Below are 20861 nucleotides of genomic sequence, written 5' to 3'. Positions count from 1 at the left end.
ACTCCTCACAGGTCTGGCAATGCTTCTGCGACGGGTATTGCAAAGGCACGTGGTGGATGGTGGGAGGGGTCGAGTCCGGCGCGCGGCTCCCGCGTTGTCTGGGATGGGGGCCTCACCCCGTGCTGGCAGGCTCGAGGGTGACCCATTCACTTTCTCCCAGCACCTGGGTCTCAGGCAGCGGCTCCAGAATGTGAGTAGACGTGCTTCTCCTTCTCGAGTCACAGTGAATCCAGCTCAGCAAGGGCAGGCACGGCCCCTCGGGCCCCGTGTTTTGAGGTTGGGGAGGCCCAGGGGAGGTGTTGATGTGGCCCCTGCAGCCGAGGCCTTGGTGAAGAAACCAGACTTTGTGCAAAGCTTGTGCTGTCCGGCCAGCCCTCAGGGGCAGAGGAGGACCGACCGAGGCTGGAATGTGCACTGCGAGGGGGCCCAGGCTGGCTCGGACCATACCCAGCACCCCCTTCTCTGGAGAGAGGGTCCTAGGAGGCCTGGGAGGGGCTTTGCTCCAGAGGTTCCTGAGCAGGCAGGGGTGGGTGACTCTGGGAACTCCTCGGGCAATCAGCACGCCTCTCTCTCACACCCGGGAGCCTCGGGGGGCCAATGCCACCAGCCAAGGCCACAGACAGGCCCCGGGGGCTCATATGGCAGGCTAGGGAATCAGATGTGCCCCTGGAGGGGCCTCTGGCTCCTTCCTCCAGCCCTCTGCTCTCCCAGCCTCCACTCTGGGCTCTGCTCCTGGATGCCCAGTGCGGCCCTCTGGGCTGCCCCAAAACCAGGAAGAGCCCCGTGGCAACAGCTCTGGGCTTCTCGGTTCCAGCAGCCCCGGAGCTCTGGCTGCACAGGAGGCCCAGGGCAGCCCCCCCCCCCCGCCCCGTGCCAAATGCCTACAGGGAGGGGCGCCACCGGTAAGCCCCCTCCTTCACCAGGCTCGGAGCACTGCACCCCGGCCTTGGGGCAAATCACAGGGCTGCCGGGCTGCAGGAAGGGCCCCGCCAGCCCGAGGGCACTTCAGTGTTGCTGGCCTTGCTGTGTGCGAGGCCCCCGGGCGCTGGGCGGCAGAGGACAGCGCCGAGAGCCGGCGGTCTCCATGCCCTGCCACGAGCGGCCGGGGCCAGTGAGGCCGCTCTGCCCAAGAGCGAAGACATAGCGGGTATTTTCCGGCATTCCCACCTGGGGGGGGGCGGTCAGCTGCACCCCCAGCTCGCCCCGGGAGCCCACACTCACAAGCAGCCCCCAGAGGAGGGTCGCTTGGCCAGCCCCACCTCTGAGGCTTGTGGCCCTGGAGGTGGGAGCCCCTGGCCGCCCGGGGCCTTCCTGTCCTTCTGGGCCCCCGGGCCGCCCTGCTGCTTGCAGTGCTCCCGCTGTCCCACCCCGCCTGCCGCAGGGGTCCCCGCTGTCTAGTGGGAACCCACAAGGAGAGGGTATCCGGGACGAAGGTCCCTCCCGGTCCGCTGCAGCTCCCATCCACGTCGTTCCCAGTGGCGCCACAGTGGGGAGGGATGACAGAGGGGGACACATGAGTTTTGGCTCCGTCGCGGGTGTGGGTGTGAGGGGAAGAGGTTGAGAGTGTGAGAGACCAGATTTTTGTCCACGGTGGCCGCATGCGTGTCCCCAAAAGGACCATGCTTAAAGTCTGTGAATGGCTCTAACTGAGCGGGCTAAGGACACCTGGATTTCTAGGAGGAGCACCTTGGCCAGACCCATGACGATTGTGCGCGCCGCCTAGATGCCTGTGGGCCGGTTTTGTGCCCCGCACCGACCGCCCTCCCGAAAGCCTGCTCTTGGCCGTCCTGCTGAGAACCGACAGGCCCCCAGGGCTCCCGGCCTGACTGGAGGGAGCGGTGCCCGAGGCCCAAGTAGGAGCTCAGGTGAACCCGCGCACTCCGGCCTGAGGGTGTGGGCTCTGGCCCAGGCCCGAGCAGGACAGCTGGGACACTCTGGGCTCCTGGGACATTTTCCATGGAGGCTTTAGAAGCCAGGGGCCCTGGCCCCTTCCCCTCCCCTCTCGGGGCCTATAGCCATGAGCTCCGACCCAGGAGTGGTGGCAGAGCCCAGGCAGAAGGCCACCGCGCCTCTCCCGGCAGCCGAGCTCCACACCCCGCTGTGGGAACCGGAGATACCCGGGCCCTCCGCGACCATCCGGGGCAACAGTGAGTCTCCCGCGGCGGGGGGGGGGGGGGGGGGCAGCAGTAGCAAGAGACACCCCCCCACCCGCCACGGGACCCCTCGTAGGCGGGCTGTCTGTAAACCCGCAACAGGGAAGGCCCGGGAGTCCTGTCTCCGAGGCCCTTCCCTTCTGCCGGCGTGAGCCCAGCAAGGAGGGGCCGCCCCCAGGAGTGTTCACAGTTACCCCGCAGTGGCCCATTCTGCAAGTTTTTCCTGCCCCCACCCCCGCCTCCCTCCTTGACCCTCCCTCTTTCCCCCGGCCTCACTCAGAGTGCTCCTCAACCCTCTTGGTAAGTAAACCGGCCACAGTCCCGACTCAGCCCCGGCTCCAGACCAGGTGGGGCTCGGTGCAGCCCCCTTTGGGAAGTCAGGCTGCGTCTGTTCTTCTCCGAGCTTCTGGGAATTATTAGGGGCACCTGGCAGCTCTCAGGCACGGAGGCCCGAGGCTCCGGCTCTGTGGCCACCATGGATTCAATCTGGGGTGCCAGGGGCGAGCACCCACAGACGGCTCCCCCCCCCACCCCCGATCAGCGCCCAAACTTATGGCAGCCCAGGGCACAACACACAGACCAGGGAACAGGGCCACGCTGGGAGCTGCCGCCCCCGACTCCCCAGCCCACAGTGAGGCCGGTCCTGAACCACCCTGCCCAGAGGCCTTCCCTCTGGGGGCTCGGGGCTCCGACAGACCCCGCCCCAGCCAAACACCCCTGTCAAGGGAGGGGCAGGCTGGGACAGAAGCAGAAAGAGGCCTAAGTCCTGGGCCCTCTCATCAGAGATGGGGAGGGGGTCCCTCTGGAGGGAAAGCGCTCAACCCCGGGCCCAGTGCTCCAAGACCACCCGCGGGAGCCCACACCCCTTACAGCACTGCTGTGACCCGTTCCCTCCCCGCCTCCCCACTCCCATCCCTCCTGCCTCCGCTCTTCTCCTGGCCCATCCCCACCCCTCCCAAGCCTCCTCCCCACGCTCCCACCCCTGTCCCAGGCAGAGGGGAGCCGGCCACCTCCCAGCCCCGCCGCCGCCCACCCCACATTAACTGTAATTTTGTAAGAAGAGTGACTTGTTGGTTTAATAAATCTCTAGTTACTGTAAGAATTTATTGACTGCCGTAATGTATTCATTAGTGACCTGCCGTTCATAAAGAGTGCCAGCTTTCTCCAGCGCCAGCGTGATGCATTGCGTCAGCACCCACATGACACAGGTCCCGCCGCGGCCGGTCCCAGGGCCAGGCCTGCGGGCCACCCGGCCAACGGGCACACGCTTCTGGGGGCGGCTGGCCTGCCCCCGCTGACCCCTTGGGATGGTCACGAGCCCACCTTCCTGTCCTAGCGTGCTTGCTGCGGCCCCCCCCACTGCCCCGGCCGGGGATGGGGGTGGGACAGGAAGGTGACTGCGGGCAGGAGGGCGTGGCCGTCACCTGGTCGTGATCTCTGGCTTCTTTCCCTTTTCTCAAGTGCTGCTTTCGCCATTTGGCATATACTCCTGCGTCTCTTTTCTCCGGGGAAGCTCGCAGGGACAAGCAGGGCTCCCGGCTCACGGGGGGTGTGTTCCGGTCCGCATGCGGAGGGAGGGCGGTCGGGCCTGCGGGTGTGGAGGGGGCTCAGTGCCGGCGCCTCCCCTCCCCATGGTTCTCCCCGAGCCTCCAGGATCAGCCCTCCTCCAAGACCCTCCCCACAAAACCAGGTCCAACTCTGCAGAGCGCCTCTTCCCCCTGAAGACCTTTTCAGTGTGCGCACTGTCCCCCCAACTAGACTGTGAGCTCTCAGAGAGCAGGACTTGAGCTGGTCGTTCCCACAGCCTCCCAGCAGCCCAGCAGGGGCCCCTGCACGCAAATCCAGTTGGTGCTGCTGGGCAGAGCAGGTGCATGCACGTGCCCTGCAGCCCTGGGCAGAGAGGCCGTGGAGGGGCTGAGCCTTAGCAGAGTGGACGTGTGGGGCATAAGTGGCTGGCCCCCACTTCTCCTGCAAGCCCTCGGGCCAGCCCGTGTGCCAAAGGGACGCAGTCCCCACTCGGCTCAGGTCACCCTGGTGATCCCTTCTGGTCCTGCGAGTGCTCCAGCATATGTCCCCGCCACATCCCCCAGTGACCAAAACGATGCTCGGGACAGTGGTGCAGTGGAGTTGGGAGCCGGCCTCTGGCTGTGGGCTTCCAGCTCCTGGTTGAGCGGCTATGGGACCAGGCGGCTCTGTGAGGTGGGAGGCCCTTTCCTACTGAGTCTTTGGGTGGCGGAGCATCTGTTCTCTGCCCCCAGAGGTGGTGCCGGGAGCCTGAGTGTTCCCAGCCCTCGGCCTTGGGCCTCCACCCGTCCTCATCTGAACGGCCCCGGGGAGCCTCCCTGAGTGCAATTGTGCAGGCGGCGGGCCAACTTTGGGGGGCTGAGAACAGAATGTGCCGGTTGAGGCTGGGAGGGTAACAGGATCATAGGTGTTTTCTGAACTGGTTTACAGAGCAGGCCAAGGCCGTTTCCTGCAGCTCGCAGAGGAGCTGAGAACCACGCTAGTGTGCAGGCTCCCGAGGGGCAGCTGAGCTCGTGTTCCAGCAACTGGCCTGAGCCGTGAGAATAGGGTTTGGGGCTGGGAGACCCTTACAGGTCATTGGGGTAATAATGCCGTCATGGAAGAGGGACTGAAGATGCGCAGAACTGGTCATGACCCTCTTAGGACTTATTCCTGTAAAGGCCACAGACCGCTCGTCTTAGCTGGACAAACCCATTTGGTGTCATAAGCTCTGGCTCTGGCCCAGAGCCGGGTCCACGTCTCTGCTCTTCTGGGCCCCCGCTCTGTCGGCTCTCCCTATTCCCTAAGGGTTGATGAGGCTAAATCACGTGAGGCAGGTCAAGTGCTGGGCTTGGTGCTCGGCAGAGCGGGGCCCAGTGACCAGTAGAGGCCACCCCACCATCTTCCTCACCGGCCCTCCACTCAGAGGAGGGCAGCCACGGCAACTCAACTGACAATGTACTCAGCTGCAGCTGCTTGCTGATCCCCCATGCCACTTCTCTGCAATGACTTGTTCAATCTTCTTACTAGAGAGGAACAGCGTGGCCTGGAGTTACCCATGGGGCTGGGTTTGGAACGGATAAGTTCCCAAGGCGAGGATAGACTCCTTGGGGAAAATGAGTGACTCTCCCTTTCCCTGGGAAGGTACATTCCATGGAGGAACCACCTTCCCGTGCAGAAATGGCTTCGCTCACAGAGACACGCGCTCCCCTGCATTGCCGAGAACCATTACCCAAGTTTATGTGCTTGACACCCCACCGTAGAAGGAACCAGTCCTTGCCCAGGGCAAAGGGCCGCCCCCCTCAGGCTCTGCTCTATTGGGAGTGGCCATCACAGTCACTCCTTTGCTAAACAGATTCGTGTGTGCAAGACGGTACTTCACGTCTGCATTGCTTCAAACTCCGTGCAGCATCAGACGTGGCTGAGTTTGGCCCAGCCAGAGGAAGTCTGGCCAGACCCCCAGGGCCCCCTGCCTGGGCAGGACCATCTCCCCACAGTGGTGGCACCCAAGGATGCTGGCAAGAGCCTGGAGTGACTTCCCCTCCGTCCCTCACCACTCCCAGAGGACATTTCCACCCACAGATAGGGCCCCAGAGGAAAGACCTGGGCCGGCAGTGCCGCAACCCAGCTCGCGGGCTCCGTCCAGCACCGCCTCCCCCACCCCTACACACCCGCCCATGCAGGGAGACCATCCAGTGGCTGGGTCTCAGTCCAGTCTCTGCCATTAGCCCCGGGACAATGGTGTAGACGGCCCCGCACCGGACTGAGCGGCCCTGTGCTGTGACAGGTCGCGTTTCTACTGTCACCTCGGAGGAGCCCTGGGGGCCCAGGAGCCCCCGCCTGAGCTGCTGAGCAGCCCCGTTCCTCCCTCTCAAAACCTAATTCTCTTCTCTTTCCCTGTCTCCGTGTCTGTCCCTCCCGCTGTCTGTCCGGCTCTCTTTCCCTCCCCTGGGGCTGCAGAACCGCATGCACGAGTCTCTCATGCTCTTCGATTCCATCTGCAACAACAAGTTCTTCATCGATACCTCCATCATTCTCTTCCTCAACAAGAAAGATCTCTTTGGTGAGAAGATCAAGAAGTCACCTTTGACCATCTGCTTTCCTGAATACACAGGTGGGTGTCGGGGAGGCCCCGCCTCTGCCCAGGGGCTTGGGGTCAGGCTGCCTGGCCTCCACCCCAGTCCCGCAGGGACGCCGAGACACACGGTAGGGTGTGGCCCACTGGGGCCCTTCCCAGGACACGGCCCCGGGCCGCTGGGGAGGAAACGGTCCCTCCCGATCCACTGGTGTCGCAGTCACGTGACTCGAGAGCACCCTGGCAGGAATCACGAGGCAGGACAGGACCACAGGCTTCCCCTTTCATCTTGCTCACCGTCTAGAAAAACTCTCCTGCCTCCCCAGGCCCGCCAGTGGCCTGCCCTTAGCCCTGCGCCGGCAGGCTGCGGGGCCGCACAGCACCTTGGCGTGAATTCGCAAGCGTGGGCACATGGCCTGGAAGGCGGTCCAGGCTGCTTTTGAGCCCCTACCTGCTCGGGTGTGTGGTGTGCGGCACTCCTGCCCCTCCCCCACCACACCTGCCCCCCCTTCCCCCAGCCATCCCCCCACCATCCCTGCTGTCCCCCTCTTCCTATGGCCCTGGCCTTTCCCTCACATCAAACCACTCCAGCTCTCTGCAAGCCTCCTCCACCCCTGGCCGCCTCTCTCCCGCCTTCTCTGGGGGGCACCTTCTGTCTCCTCAGGCTCCCGGGAGGATGCGTCACAGACCCCCGTGCAGAAGCTCCTTCTGAAGGGGTGCTGAGGTGTCAGGCCGTCTCTAGCAGCGCATGGAGGGCGGCTGCTGGCTGCTGGTGAAGGCTGGCCAGCGCTGGTGGGGTACCGGGGCCCGGCCTCCATCCCTCTGGGGACCCGGAAGCTCCTAGTGGCCCTCGGGCCGGCAGTAGAGGAGGATGTCCCGCCAGAAGTTGGCTCCGCCGGGAACCCACACGCTGACAGCCCCGGGGAGATGGGCTGCACTCAGCTCCCAGGGCTGTTCAGGCCCCGGACCCAGCCGGGTTCCAGAGGAGACCCCCTCTACCGCGAGGAAGAGGCAGCCCATCAGCCTGTCCCCTCCCTGATGCTCGGCACGGCTGGCGAATCCGGGCCATGGGGAGACGGTGGGCGCGGGCTCCTGGAGCCGGACGCCTGCTACTGTGGGCAGACCGACCAGCCGGGCACGGGGCTGCCCACGCTTGGGGCGGCCGTGTGGGTAAATGGAAGGAACAGAGCCGGGTGCCGGGCGTACTTACCGCTGGCTGTCACTGTCCTCGTGTTACTCCGAGGATGAAAACGAGGAAAGGGGGAACCGGCCATGGAGACTAGAGGGAGCCTGGGAGGGCATGGGGCGAGCCGGAAAGGCCCAGCCCCCGGCTGCCCCGGGGCCGAGGGGGGCCCTGCGTGGGGGCGGCCTGGCTGCAGTCTGCTCTCATCAGGCACTCCTGAGCTCCCTCAGCCTCAGCTGACGCCCGTCAGGACCAATTCAGGTCCTTAGAAAGTTGTGGTGCCCAGAGAGTGGCTTGGAAGCCACCGGCCCCAGCAGGCCTCCTGAGGCCAGTGCTACCCTTGCGGGCAGGCTCGACCCTCAGGCTCTTCCTTGTCCCCAGGGTCCAGCCCCACGGGAGCCCAATCTGGGACCTGGTCCGAGGACTGGTCAGTCTTGGTGCCAGGGAGTATAGGGCTCTGGCGCCCCCGGAGAAAGCCTGAATTTGAGAAACATGGGCGTTTTCTAGGACTTCCAGAGGAATCCAGCTTGAGTTGAAACCCCCCCCACGATGGATGACAAATGGTCACCGACACAGTGGTGCCATGGGGCACCGAGGCCTGTGGGACACAGAACAAGCTATGGGGCAGGGGCCGGGACAGGGGGCGGCTGGGTGTGCAAGGGGAGCTCGAACGGATGGCCGGACGCTGCAAGGGTACTGACCCCGCAGACGTTATGAAGCCACAGCCGGGCACCCCCGCCATCTGGGTGGGGCGCCCCCGCGGGCTTCTCACCTCCATCAGCGCCCAGTCTTGGCACTCTCTGGACAGGAAGCTCCCTGATGGGGTCCACCCCCATGCTGAGTCTAGTCTTCGAGCTGCCACTGACTTGATGTCTTTGCCACACTTGCTCCTCCGGGCTCTTCTGCTTTTGGTGCCAGCCGAGGGTGGGGTTGAGGAGGGGCCTCTGCCCTGCCCCCCCACCTCAGAGACCTCCCCACCCCTTACCTTTGACCCCTCCTCTTCGCTAATCTGGCTACAGAAGGCCGGAGCCCCAGTCCGCCCCCGTGGCTCACACCTTCCGGCTGGAGAGTGGGCCAGGGTGGGCTAGGGCAGGGGGAGAAAGATCCGATCGCTTCCATGCTGGCCAGATCCCAGCTGCGCTTGTGACAATGGGGCATCTTCCTTCGATGGGGCTTTTCGGCAATTCCGTGCTGGTCCACCTTCCATGGTCATTGACGGCTGTCTGCTGGGCAGAGCCACAAAGGTCTGGGTTGTAGCTGGTTGGAAAACTGTCCTTACCAGGCACCGGCCAGGACCCCAGGGGACAGCCAAGGGATTGTGGAGGGGAGACGAGCCAGTTACACACAGCAAGCCCCTTAAGCTTCCCACCCAGGGGAGACCACTGCTCCCACCCCCCAGCCCTGTCCAGGGGCTTTAGCTCGTCCCCCCGCCACCCGCCACAGTCTGGGATGCCACGAATCCCGGGGCACCCCCTTCCCCGGAGCTCTTCCATCAGACTTCCCTGTCCTGGTTTAGATCACAGGTGAGTGTGGGGACGGGCAGCCCCGGGCCCCAGCCTCAGTGTGCTCGCCTAGAAAGCAAAAGGGGTGACCTGTGGCCCTTGCCCTCCCAGGGCTCCTGGGCAGATCCAGTGCGGAACCAGTCAAAGGCCTTACCAAGGCAAGAGCCAGGCAAGAGCTAAGCTGACGTGGTCTTAGTGGAAGATGCGACCACGCCCGGAACCCCACAGCCCGCGCCTGGGCAGGGAGGGGGTTCCCAGCCCCCGGCCCCGGCCCCCCTGCCGCCGCGGCTCTCACCGGGGCCTCTCCCCTGTTCTGTCTTGTTGCAGGCCCCAATACCTACGAGGACGCGGCCGCCTACATCCAAGCACAATTTGAAAGCAAAAACCGCTCACCCAACAAAGAAATTTACTGTCACATGACTTGTGCCACAGACACGAATAATATCCAGGTGGTATTCGACGCCGTCACTGACATAATCATTGCCAACAACCTGCGGGGCTGCGGCTTGTACTGACCTCTTGTCCTGTAGAGCAACCTATTTGGTAATGACCGCAGCTCACAGAGAAGTTCGCGCGCGCACACACCCCCCCACTAACAAATGCAAGTTGGTAAATAAACTTTAAAAAGGCATAACAAGACCTTATATATATACAAATATATATTAAAAAAATTCTTTTTAGTTTGTATTAGAAAGAGCTTCGGACAGAACTGACCGCCATCCCATAGATCATCGGGGGTTTTCGGGACAGCACACGAGCGTGCACACGCGCTCACACACACACACACACGTCGTGATGGGGGTCCTGATTTGGGAGTCCATCCTTTTAAGAACAGCCACGTGATTTTACTCTGAGACCCATTTCTGTGAGCAGAGGGAGGGGCAAAGAAAGGCCTGGCATGAGTCCGGCTTCTCTGCCCCCTGCCCGCCCCCCGAGGCTGCGCGGTCTCAGTTCTGTCCTGCTCTCATGCAAATTCCAAAGCCCTTCAAAAACTGGCCAACACCCTAAACCTCTCCCTACCCTCTACTCCCAACAACAGGAAAACTAAGGATGCTTCTCTCTTGGGTGGCAGTGGTTGTTAATTTCAAGAATTTAGAAGAATCGTTGCTCCGGCCAATCCACTGTCCTGAGTTTTCTTTATTCAAAGGCGAGAGTCGGAGGAACGGGAGACTTGGCCTGCTTTCTAGAAGCAGCTGAGGGGAGGGGACATTGAGACCAGGGCTGCAATTCACCTGCAGAGTTGAAGCCAGCCCCCCGGAGAAGAGAAGGGCCCAGAGGGAGCAGGGGGGAGGTGAGAAGGACAGCGGTGGCCCGGGGAGGGCCGGATTAATGTAGGCCTGACCAGAATCAGGGTCCTTTGGGGTGAGGCCTCCCAAGGGGCCTGGGCTGGGCTCCCCTGGAGTTCTTGATCCCTCCTGTGATGCTGCCCCATCTTGCCCACCCCAACATTATTAAAAATTAATTCTAGGGTTTTTTTCGGGTTTTTTTTTTTTTTTTTTGGTTGGTTGGTTTTTAAAATCAAAGAAAATGGTCAGACTGGACCCCCTTATCTCTCTCTCTACAGACTGCTTCACGGACTCTTTGCTGTTGACGTTGATCTCCTGGTAGCATGACCTTTTGGCCTTTGTAAGACACACAGCCTTTCTGTACCAAGCCCCTGTCCAACCTACGACCCCAGAGTGACTGATGGCTGTGTATTTCTGTAGAATGCTGTAGAATCTGGTTTTAGTTGAGTCTTTACATTTAGAATTTGAAAGGAAAAAAAGAACATTTCTCATGTGCTTTGTAGCTTAAAAAAAAAAAAAAGAAGAAAAAGGAAAACTCACCATTTCATCCATATTTGTCTTTTTTTCTCTCTCTTTTTTTTTTTTTTTTTTTGGAAATAAAGCAGCGTACACATCTGCACCCGCACCCCACCCATCCCCAGTGTAGAGGGGCCCCCAGGGCACCTGCAGAGCTGCCACCTGTCTGCCCGCCCCTCCTGGGGGCTCAGGTTCTGGGGAGCATGCTCAGGCTGTGTTTCCCAGAGTGCCCCACCCCCGCCCCCCAAGCCGGCCAGCCCCAGGCTCACTCCAGGTTCACCTAGAAAAGCACAGCTCTCACTGGCCAGTAGCCGCCAAAAAGAGTACCGATCAAACATATAAACAGAGCCGTATGGAAAATGATTTTCCCGCCAACCTCCTTTCTACAGATTCCCTTTATGATTTTTTTGTTTGTTTTCGTTTTCGTTTTTGTTTTTTGTCCAGATGAGCACTCTGTATCACATACCAGATCAGCTTTCATAGTCTTTGGGAAACGGGGTTGTGGATTTTTTTCCTTTGACATTTTTGCTTCTCAGTCTCTCAGATGGATGCTCCCTTTGTGTGTGTGCGCCCCTCTCTGCCTTCTCCTTTGTTTCAGTGACCTGTGTTCGCTCCTTCTCATGTGGGGATGTTTGTGCTGCAGATAAAAAGAACAAAAAAAAATTTTTAAATACCACATGATGGAAAAAAAAACAAAAAAAATTTTAAAAACAGATGGAATGTAGTGTTTACATGAAAGCCAGTTTCCATGATCAGTCCTATGTCATTTCTACTATCCAAACCCCAACCTCTTCACGGTGTCACTTTTCAGATTTACTATTTGCTGAAGAAGACCAGTCACGGCCATTTCAGATAAAGAGGAGGTGAAAAGACAAAACACACAAAAAAATTAAAAATACAGAAAAAAAAACTTGAAAAAAAGGAAAAAAGAAAAAAAAAAGCCCACGGGTCTTTCTAAGCCTTTCTATTCCCAATCGGTGAGGTTTCTGTGATATCTTACACACTGCCAGTCTACTTCTCTGACTAATGGAAAATTCATGTGTAGCTCAATAAAGAGAATGTTTGTCTGTATTCCTGAGTCTCTCACCCTCGGGCTTCATTCTGACAGGAGGGAAGGAGGGATCTGACTGGGCCACAAACACTGGGAGGCTGGCGGGTAGGGCTGCAAATGCCAGATAAGGATCTTCTCCCCACCACCACCCCAGGCCTTCTCTACATCCACATCCCCCCCACACACACATCCCTGCCCCGTGCTGCCCCCCACCCCCAAGGGGAGCCTGCTGAGCTCCGCCACCTGGGAGCAAGGAGGGCCTAGGAATGGGCTGGCCATTCCCACCTGCAGAGGCCCCCACCCCGCCTCTCCTCACTCAGCTGGTTTGAGGGGAGGGTGGAATTGAGGACAGGAATGGGGGGAAAAAATGGGTGGGGTGGGCAAAGCAGGTAATTCCAAACTTTCTGCTAAGATAGGGTCTTATTTCTTCTGTACCAGTGGTTCCACTGAAGTGGGAAGGTGGGTGGTTGGTCCTAACAAATAAGGCTAAGTTGCCTGGGCCTTCTGCACCCAAGGGGTCATTATCCATCCACCTGGACATCTTTAAAAGCCTCCCCTACTGCGCCTGGCTGCCAGGAGGCCCACCGCAGGCTGAACTTGCAGGACAACTGAGATCGGCTCAGCCTGGACTCTCTGCTCCTCCAGGCTGCAGGCCTTATCCCCCCGGCCCCTGGCTCGCCAGGTTTGTGCTGTAATAACCAGCAAACTGCTTGAGACTGGGACCTGGAGGGGACCCAGCCAGCAAAGTCCTTGTATCATGTCCACGGATCACTTCTTAGCCAAGCGGTCAGCGCGACAGCCATCTAGGGAGACAGGAGGGCCGTGAAGAGGTCAGTTGGTTGACTCCTCTCCACACACCAACAAATGGGAGTTACCAGCCCAGGACGCACTCCCACTAGCAATCCCAAGGGTCTTTTGAGTTGAGTGGGGATGGCGGTAGAGGTCCATACTGTCGCACAGAGCTAGGAATAACAGGAGGCTCACTCTCCCTGTTGCAAAGAACTGGTCGGGCACCCTTGGCCTTCCTCCGCCGGGCCGCACCTCCCCTTCCCCTGCTTTTCCCACCAGCAACCCTCGCCCCGACCTGCCTGCAGGGGGAGGCCCCCCCACCATCCACATGACGGCAAGGTCGCACTCATGGTCCACAACTGGATGACATGACACCGGCCTGGGGGGCAAACCAGGATGCAGACACAAGGTCGAAGAATGCCGTGACTCTGTCTACCGAAAGTTCCCTAAAAACGAGCCGTATTCTAGCGGTGTTCTTTCCTACCTTTCAAATGAGTTTTGTAGGTAAAACAAACAGGTCTCTGCCTTATCCTCCTTAAAATGGAAGTCAGGGAGCATTTTGGGGGAAAGAGTGCAGGAAAGACAAGTCAATTAGAACAAGGAGCAGGGGGGCAAAACCTTGGCCTCACGGTTTCTAGAAGCTCCACGGGTGACTAATTCGCAGTCGGGTTGGAACCACTTCTCACCTAACACGAGTAGGGGTGATGAGATGAGAGATGGAGGCTTCCAGGCGATGAAGGGCGTCAGGGCAGGCGGGTGGAGGTTACTGCTTGACAAGCTGGTCACAAGGCGGTGGCTCCCTGTGCGTGCGGGGCCCTGCTCGGCGGAGCGCTCAGGTTGCCTTCCACCCCCGACCGCGCTGCTGGCTGAAGATGAGAGAGCACATGGTCTACACAGCTCCGGCGGGAAATCGGGTCCGTGTGGCCACCTGGACACCTAGGATCTCTACCAGCACAAGTAAGACATCCACGAGGACCACCTTTCTGTGGTTCATAAAAGCCTCAAAATCTGGGGTGGGGGAGGGGGAGCGGGGGGCGGTGCAGGACTGAGGAGAACCTAAAATGTCAACAAAACTGGGCCCATAAGAAAACGGAGGGAGTAACACGGACCAATTCCAAAAGAGGACAGAGAGGGCAAGGGCTACTCCACCGCCACTCACCCCAGGCCCTGTTCCCAGCTGACAAACCTGGGCCCGCAGCCCGGCCTCCGCTCTGGGCCAGCACGGCTGAGCACAGAACTGGCGCCCGCGGCCCGGAGCCAGCCAGCACCCGGGAGGTAGAGCGGGATGGGAGCCCCCCACCCCAATGTGGCAGGACCCTGGCCTGGCCTCCTGCCAACCGCCCTGAGCCTCGGTCCCAGATGCCCCCAAGAAGTGACAAAAGCCAAGAGACTATATGGTGTCCAGGATCTTTTACTATCCAGGTACAAATTCTAAGGGTGCATTTAGGACTTCTCTTCTTGGGTCATTGAAGCTACGGAAGGCAGGTCTCTGCTTTGATCACGGTCGGATTGCTTTATTCCAATGTCTCAACACCCTCTAAAATGGTCTCCAAGCCATTCCCTCTTTTCACACATTTGAAACCTAAAAACACACGGAATTAGGGTCACTTTAATGTGTGCAACATGCAGGGTGTATGGACAGGGAAAAAACCCTCCAACAGAAACCAAAGTGGGATCCAATTCCGGCCCTTCGGAAAGAAACTGCCTGAGCTTCCAGCCACACACAACACACTAGAAGAGTTTGCGTTTTTATTATTGTTTTACAGTAAAAACAAATAGCTATGCTCTCAGCAAAACAAAACCAATTTTTTAAAAAATCACAGAAATCTACTAACAGCATTTCAAGGTAAGGCTTTTGAAAGATTTATTCAAATAAATTATCTTGGCCTAAACGTTTACTCATCACTCTTTTCAATTACTTGTCAACATTCCAAAAACTTTAGTTATGTAAAATACATTTAACTTTGCCAATAATTTTAGATAATACTGGGTTCTTCCCAAAGGACTACCATAAAACTATGTTTTAAAACGTCAAAAAAAAAAAAAAAAACCTTAATCCAAGAGGACATAAAACCGAACTATGTAGCCTGTGACTGCATGTTTCAAATCCTGAAAGTTAAATGTGTGAAGAATTTGAAGAACAGGTTCAGGACCTGGGTCTGCTCCGAGGGAGGTGGATTCAACATCTTACCTTTATGAAACCAACAGGAGCAAAGTGATGAAAATGAAGAGCTCCAGGGAAGATACAAAAGAGATCTTTATTTCTCCAAGAAAGCCCTCTAACAGTGACTGGCACCGTTTGTAAGGCCCTCCTTTTCTCTAAGGACCAAACCTACAGACTTCGGCATCATCTCATTTACTTGCCCAAGGAATTCAAACCATAACCCAAAGCTTGCTGCTCAGCCCCCATGTCTGGGGTGGGGGGCTGTGAACTCCCGAGCTGGGGACAGACACACAGGGGTGCTCGTGAGCTGCCGGAGCACCAGCGTTATCGGGTCAGGGCTCGGCGGGCAGTCCCAGATGGACTGGGACACGGCAGGCCGCCTCCTCCCACTCTACGGCCCTGGCCTTTCCCCTCCTCTGCTCCACCTGGCAAACCAAGAGTCACTTTCCAAGATGCCCTGCCGGCCCGGGGCTCCAGGAGCCTGGGGCTCTGGCCTCGGGAGCGTTTTGAGAGCAGCGGTCTGACAATCCAAAGTACCCAGCGGAGGAGTCGGGCCCGGGCCGCACACCCCACACGGCTCTTTAGGAGCCCTGCCCCCGCCCTGCCTGCCAGAGTTGGAGCTAAGGACACCAGCGGCCGCGGTGCCCTCTCCGAGCGGCTGCGACCCAGGAATCGCAGCTGCCGGCTTCGGGGGTCTCTGGCCGCCCTCTTCCTCTCGGTCACCCCACCCCTAAGAAGTCCAGTCAACGCCAGAAGAGATCATGCCTCAAATTAAAATGTGCAGTGTTTCTAAAGGGAAGAGAAATGTCACATAGAAAGTATTACAAAAAAGGATTAAGTTTGTCAGCCGTCCAAACACTATTAGACCACATGCTTTATACAGCGCGGCGCGGCCGAGCCCCTCGTCAGACGCGCGCAGAGCGGGGCAGCCGGGCCTGGGCGGCGGCGGGCGAGCGCTAGGAGGTCTGCTGCTTCTGGAGCCTCCGCTCGGCGGCCGCGGCCAGCATCCTCCGACGCAGGGTCACGGGGTCAGAGGTCGTGCCTTCTGACGGGAGGCAGCTCTCGGAGGCTGAGTCGACTTCAGAACTTCTGTTCAGGAAACGCCTACAAAACCCAAAGGACTTGCGTGAGGGGCGAGGGAAACTCCGGAACACAGACCCGCAGAAACACACGGGCCGTGTCTTCATCTGTCACCCCCCCGCTTCGCAGGCACCTTCGTGAGGCGGTCACTCGGCAGCAGCCCGTGCAGAAGACACGTGGCCCCGGACAGGAGCAGAAGCTCTGTGCCGCAGGGACGAGGCCAGCCGAGGGCCACCCGCAGGGACACCCCGAGCTCCAGCTGCAGGCACGGTGGCCAGGAGGGCGTGCTTGGGAGTGGACAGCAGGCCAGGCTTAGCCTCTCTGAGCCTGTTTTGTCAGCCCTACGTCTGTCACGTGAATGCAGTGACAGTGCTCCCTCTGGGAGGTCAGAGAATCTGACTCATTACCACAAAGGGCTCAGGTCCCAGGAGCGCACAGGTGCTCCGAGTGAGTGTGGCCGAAGCCGTCCTCGGCAGATGACCAGCCCGCCGGAGGTTACCAGTTAGGCCCAGACCCTTTGGTTTTCCAAGAGAGGTTTGGAATCTGAACGCTTCTAAAGGTTTTTCATTGTTGGCCATCTGTTTAAAAAGGCACAACGTGGGCCTGACGTGACGAGGGCCTTTGGGCCACCGGGCTGCAACTGGAGATTTCTATGAGCGAGAGCCAGAGGATCAACTTACTTGCGCGCCTGCTGCAGGAGGTCATCCTTACGCTGGACCAGCATGCGCTGCCTCTCGTCCGCAGACTTGGAGAAGCGGCTGCCCCGGGCCTCAAAGTCTTCCCCCTCACTGGGCTCCACCTCCACCTCACTGAAATCCAAGGCCTCCTCCAGCCGGGGACTGAGGTCTAGCGGCACACGCTCAGTCTGGGCACAGAGGAAGCGAGGGACCGCTGTGACCACAGGCCACCCTCCCAAGCAGATTCCCCACCCAACCTAAGTGCCCCAAACGATGTTCTTCTGGACCCATGGGGAGGTATGCTGCCAGGTGGGGAACCAGCAGCGTATGTATAATGGCCGATGTGGGCTCCTGAAAGGCAGGCTGCTGCATCAGGCTTGTGCACCACTAGGAATAGCACCTGACTCAAGCCAGATGTTCAGTATTAGTGAAATTTATTGTACAGGATTACCAGTATGAAAAACATAGGCACCTTGAAACTGTACTCTCAGAAAATAATAAAGTTTGCATTCTGGGAAGTTTTTGTTCAGTTCTACAAATCGCTCCAACACTTAAACAAGTCTTATCACATTTACTGCACAAACTTTACACCTTCACTTGACTCTGAAAACAGAGGCAGGCAGATTAAAAGGGATAAATTCTAAGGCTCTCTTTTTAAACAGCTATAAATCACATGACTCCTTGTATAACAGGATATTAAAATGGGACTCTCTCAGTTTTGGCTGAAGCTCCGAACACTAAGACAATGCCCAGGCGCCTCCACACACGTAGGCCGGTGCCTGACCATCTATGCTCCTGCTACCGGACGGACCCAGGCTGGCCAGTGTCAGCCCAGCACCTACCTCTAGGTGGCAAGAAAGTTGAGGTGGAAGAGGCTGAGAGACTGGCCTATTTGTAAGATTTCCTCTGTGTGGCACTTATCTGTCACACACCTTCACCACCCTTCCCGGCCTTCAGCCTAGCAAGCGAGGTGACTTGAAGACAGCCATGTGTCCGGACTAATATTCCCTGGAGTTTGAGGGCCCTGGGAACTAACTGGTGGTGACCAACACACCTGAGGAATCTCGAGACAAAGAAAGCTGCTTGTGGCAGATAAAAAAGGCCGCGAGGGGAGCAAGTTCAACTGGCGTGGACTCCAAGGCCCCGCTGCAGGCCCTGCAGCCTGAGGCTGTTGAAACACACTTTGCCCAAAGGACCATGTGGAGGGCGATATGGCCTCCACAAAGGTGGGGGTGGTCATAAAGAGCCAGTCCAAGTCAGGGTTTCCAGGGCTAGATGGGGCAGGGGCATCTGTAAGAGAACAACTGCAATACCTGCACGCGCGCACACGCACACACACACGCACACACACACACACACACACTGGGGTCACGTGGCCTGAGCCACCTCCTCCTGAGCCTGACTCTGGAGGAGGCAGAAAGAGCAGCTGGTGAATGGAGAAGGAGATGAAGGCAGGAAACATGCCCAGCCCAGCCCGCCGGCTTCCAAGCCAGCCTGAGCTCAGGCAGGGGAGAGACTCTGTACTCAGTACTGGCACAGTTAATGCCATGCTTGGGCTACCTCGAGGTCTTTGCTAACAGACTGTTATCCAAGGACTTCTTACTTCTTGAAAATGACTAAAAACACTATACAGCATGTTCCTTGTGAAATAAGTAATTTTCCTTCACTGTGCTAGAAAAAATTCAGAAATCTTCACATTAACTGTAAAAACAGAGTTGGGGAATCGGGACAGAAATTGAACGTGCTCTCCCCCCCCAGGGGCCCCCAACCAGCCCAGCACTCAAATCTAGGCTGGACCAACTATCCAAAATCCCAGGAATGCAAAACTTCTTCAAAAGCCTTCTTCAAAAGCCAGGCACCATTTTACAAATGCTGCCCAATCCAAACACGGATTTGGATATGAAAAACTTAACTCAGCAATGGATTTGAAAAAGTCTTGGTCTTAGGGTTTCCCACTTGCAGGGAAAAACACGCAAGGTGAAAGCAGCTTCCATGTCACTCAACCATTAAAGCAGGTGCTTCAAGAAGTGCCCTGACTCCCTGCTCAGTAGGAAGCCTGCTTCTCCCTCTCCCACCTCCCACTCCCCCTGCTTGTGTTCCCTCTCTCGCTGTTGTCTCTGTCAAATAAATAAATAAAATCTTAAAAAAAAAAAAGTGCCCAAGAGACCCTGGTGGACAAGGTGGCAGCAATGTCGGGCCCTAGCCCCGTGACTGGGAAGCCCCACATCACAAACACAGACACAAAATGACAGAGTGGTTTCGGGGTTTTTCCAGTCTCTTAAGAAAGTTTCTGGAAAGTGTGGTCATTGATTAAGCAAATGGGAATTATAGATGAGGGGTGTGAACCGAACCCCCAGGATGGGGGGCTAAGTGTGTGCAGAGGGGAGCGCCTCTGCCCTGGAAACCATACAGAGGAGCTGCTTGGGAAAGCGGTGGCCACCAGAGTCACCCATGTGCGTATCTACACAGAGCTGGCTCCCAGGATAACCACACTCCTCCCCACCTCCACACCACTCAGAGGGTCTCATCTGCGTGAAGTGCATGGAAGCACCTGGAAATGCTGAGTTGGGCAAGTGAGCTGTGGGGAAGAACTCGAGAGAGCTGAGCCCCATTCGGTCTCCTTCTGGGTTCAGATGTCCAATCACCCTGAGTCCTGCCTATGCCCGGCTTCCCTCTGCCCCTCCTAGTGCTCAAGCTCAAGGTGGCAGAGCTGGCCCGGGGACAGCATGACTCCGTTCTCCTCCGGGTCCTGAGGATAATGCCCAGGGAGCTGGCTGCAGGCCCTGGGTAGAAATGCAGGCCATGTTGTGGGCACAGCTTGGTTTGTTAATCTGAAATCCTGGGACGATGTGGCACAGGGCCTTCTCTGCCACCCCTGCCCTAGGCCTCATGAACATCAGAGGCAGGACTGAAGACCACCGCCAGGCACCACAGGACTGCCCCCGGGGACCCATACACACTCTCTCCAGGGTGCAACCTTACCTGCACAGAAGCTTCTCCCTCCTCCTGGTCTCCGTTTGGCCTTTCCACAGGACTGTTCAATGCAGGCCTGATGCCATCTGAGCGCTGCAAGAGAAACGCCACCACAGACAATACGGAACTGCTCGGGCTTAAGGAACAGGCCCAGGGAAAACCTGGGGTACAGAGGGAGCATGGGTCCCCAGCGCTGTCTGGGCTTTGACAAAGTCTGCGGCAGCAAAGAAATGAAGCTGCTACCAATATCAAAGATAAGACAAGGGAGCCCAAGTATCCAAAATCTATAAAGAACTTATCAAACTCAACACCTAAAGAACAAATAATCCAGTCAAGAAATGGGCAGAAGACATGAACAGACATTTCTGCAAAGAAGACATCCAAATGGCCAACAGACACATGAAAAAGTGCTCAACATCACTCAGCATCAGGGAAATCCAAATCAAAACCTCAATGAGATATCACCTCACACCAGTCAGAATGGCTAAAATTAACAAGTCAGGAAACGACAGATGTTGGCGAGGATGCGGAGAAAGGGGAAGCCTCCTACACAGTTGGTGGGAATGCAAGCTGGTGCAGCCACTCTGGAAAACAGTATGGAGGTTCCTCAAAAAGTTGAAAGTAGAGCTACCCTACGACCCAGCAATTGCACTACTGGGTATTTACCCAAAGATACAAATGTAGGGATCTGAAGGGGCACGTGCACCCCAATGTTTATAGCAGCAATGTCCACAATGGCCAAACTGTGGAAAGAGCCTAGATGTCCATCAACAGATGAATGGATAAAGAAGATGCGGTATATATATATATATACAATGGAATATTATGCAGCCATCAAAAAAATGAAATCTTGCCATTTGCAACGACATATATGGAACTAGAGGGTATTATGCTGAGCGAAATAAGTCAATCAGAGAAAGACAAGTATCATATGATCTCACTGATACGAGAAATTTGAGAAACAAGACAGAGGATCATAGGGGAAGGGAGGGAAAAATGAAATAAGACGAAACCAGAGAGGGAGACAAACCATAAGAGACCCTTAATCTCAGGAAACAAACTGAGGGGTGCTGGAGTGGTGGGGGGTGGGAGGGATGGGGTGGCTGGGTGATGGACATTGGGGAGGGTATATGCTACGGTGAGCGCTGTGAATTGTGTAAGACTGATGAATCACAGACCTGTACCCCTGAAACAAATATTACATGTTAATAAAAAAATTTAAAAAAATAAAATAAATGAGTTAAGAAAGAAAAAAAAAAGACAAGGGAGCCCAAGGCCTGAGCTTGAGTTATCAGCTGGCTCCCATTCAGTGTCTCCTCAGGAGCAGTGACTGCACGACAGGAACAAATCGACAGCAGGTAACACTGACTGAGCACTTGTGGAAACCCGACATGACCATCTCATTGATC

General features: G+C 57.3%; 2 protein-coding genes across 2 annotated transcripts in view; one reads left to right on the top strand and one right to left on the bottom strand.

Moving 5' to 3' along the window:
- Positions 1-11789, top strand: part of GNAO1 (G protein subunit alpha o1) — a 165270-nt gene extending 153481 nt beyond the window's left edge. Inside the window, exons 7-9 of the mRNA XM_036068938.2 lie at positions 6117-6270; positions 9244-9459; positions 10481-11789. Of these exons, the coding sequence (XP_035924831.1) occupies positions 6117-6270; positions 9244-9431 (342 nt within the window). The 3' untranslated portion in view covers positions 9432-9459; positions 10481-11789. The remainder of the gene's footprint in view (positions 1-6116; positions 6271-9243; positions 9460-10480) is intronic.
- Positions 11790-14293: 2504 nt separating this feature from the next.
- AMFR (autocrine motility factor receptor) overlaps positions 14294-20861 on the bottom strand; it is a 45973-nt gene continuing 39405 nt past the window's right edge. Inside the window, exons 12-14 of the mRNA XM_036068940.2 lie at positions 19462-19545; positions 16483-16667; positions 14294-15826 (exon numbers count right to left, since the gene is read on the bottom strand). Of these exons, the coding sequence (XP_035924833.1) occupies positions 15679-15826; positions 16483-16667; positions 19462-19545 (417 nt within the window). The 3' untranslated portion in view covers positions 14294-15678. The remainder of the gene's footprint in view (positions 15827-16482; positions 16668-19461; positions 19546-20861) is intronic.

Source organism: Halichoerus grypus, chromosome 15 (assembly GCF_964656455.1).
Source record: "Halichoerus grypus chromosome 15, mHalGry1.hap1.1, whole genome shotgun sequence".
NCBI classification, from domain to species: domain Eukaryota; kingdom Metazoa; phylum Chordata; class Mammalia; order Carnivora; family Phocidae; genus Halichoerus; species Halichoerus grypus.
Note: the sequence above shows the minus strand (reverse complement) of the source record. Positions and strands in the feature narration are given on the sequence as shown.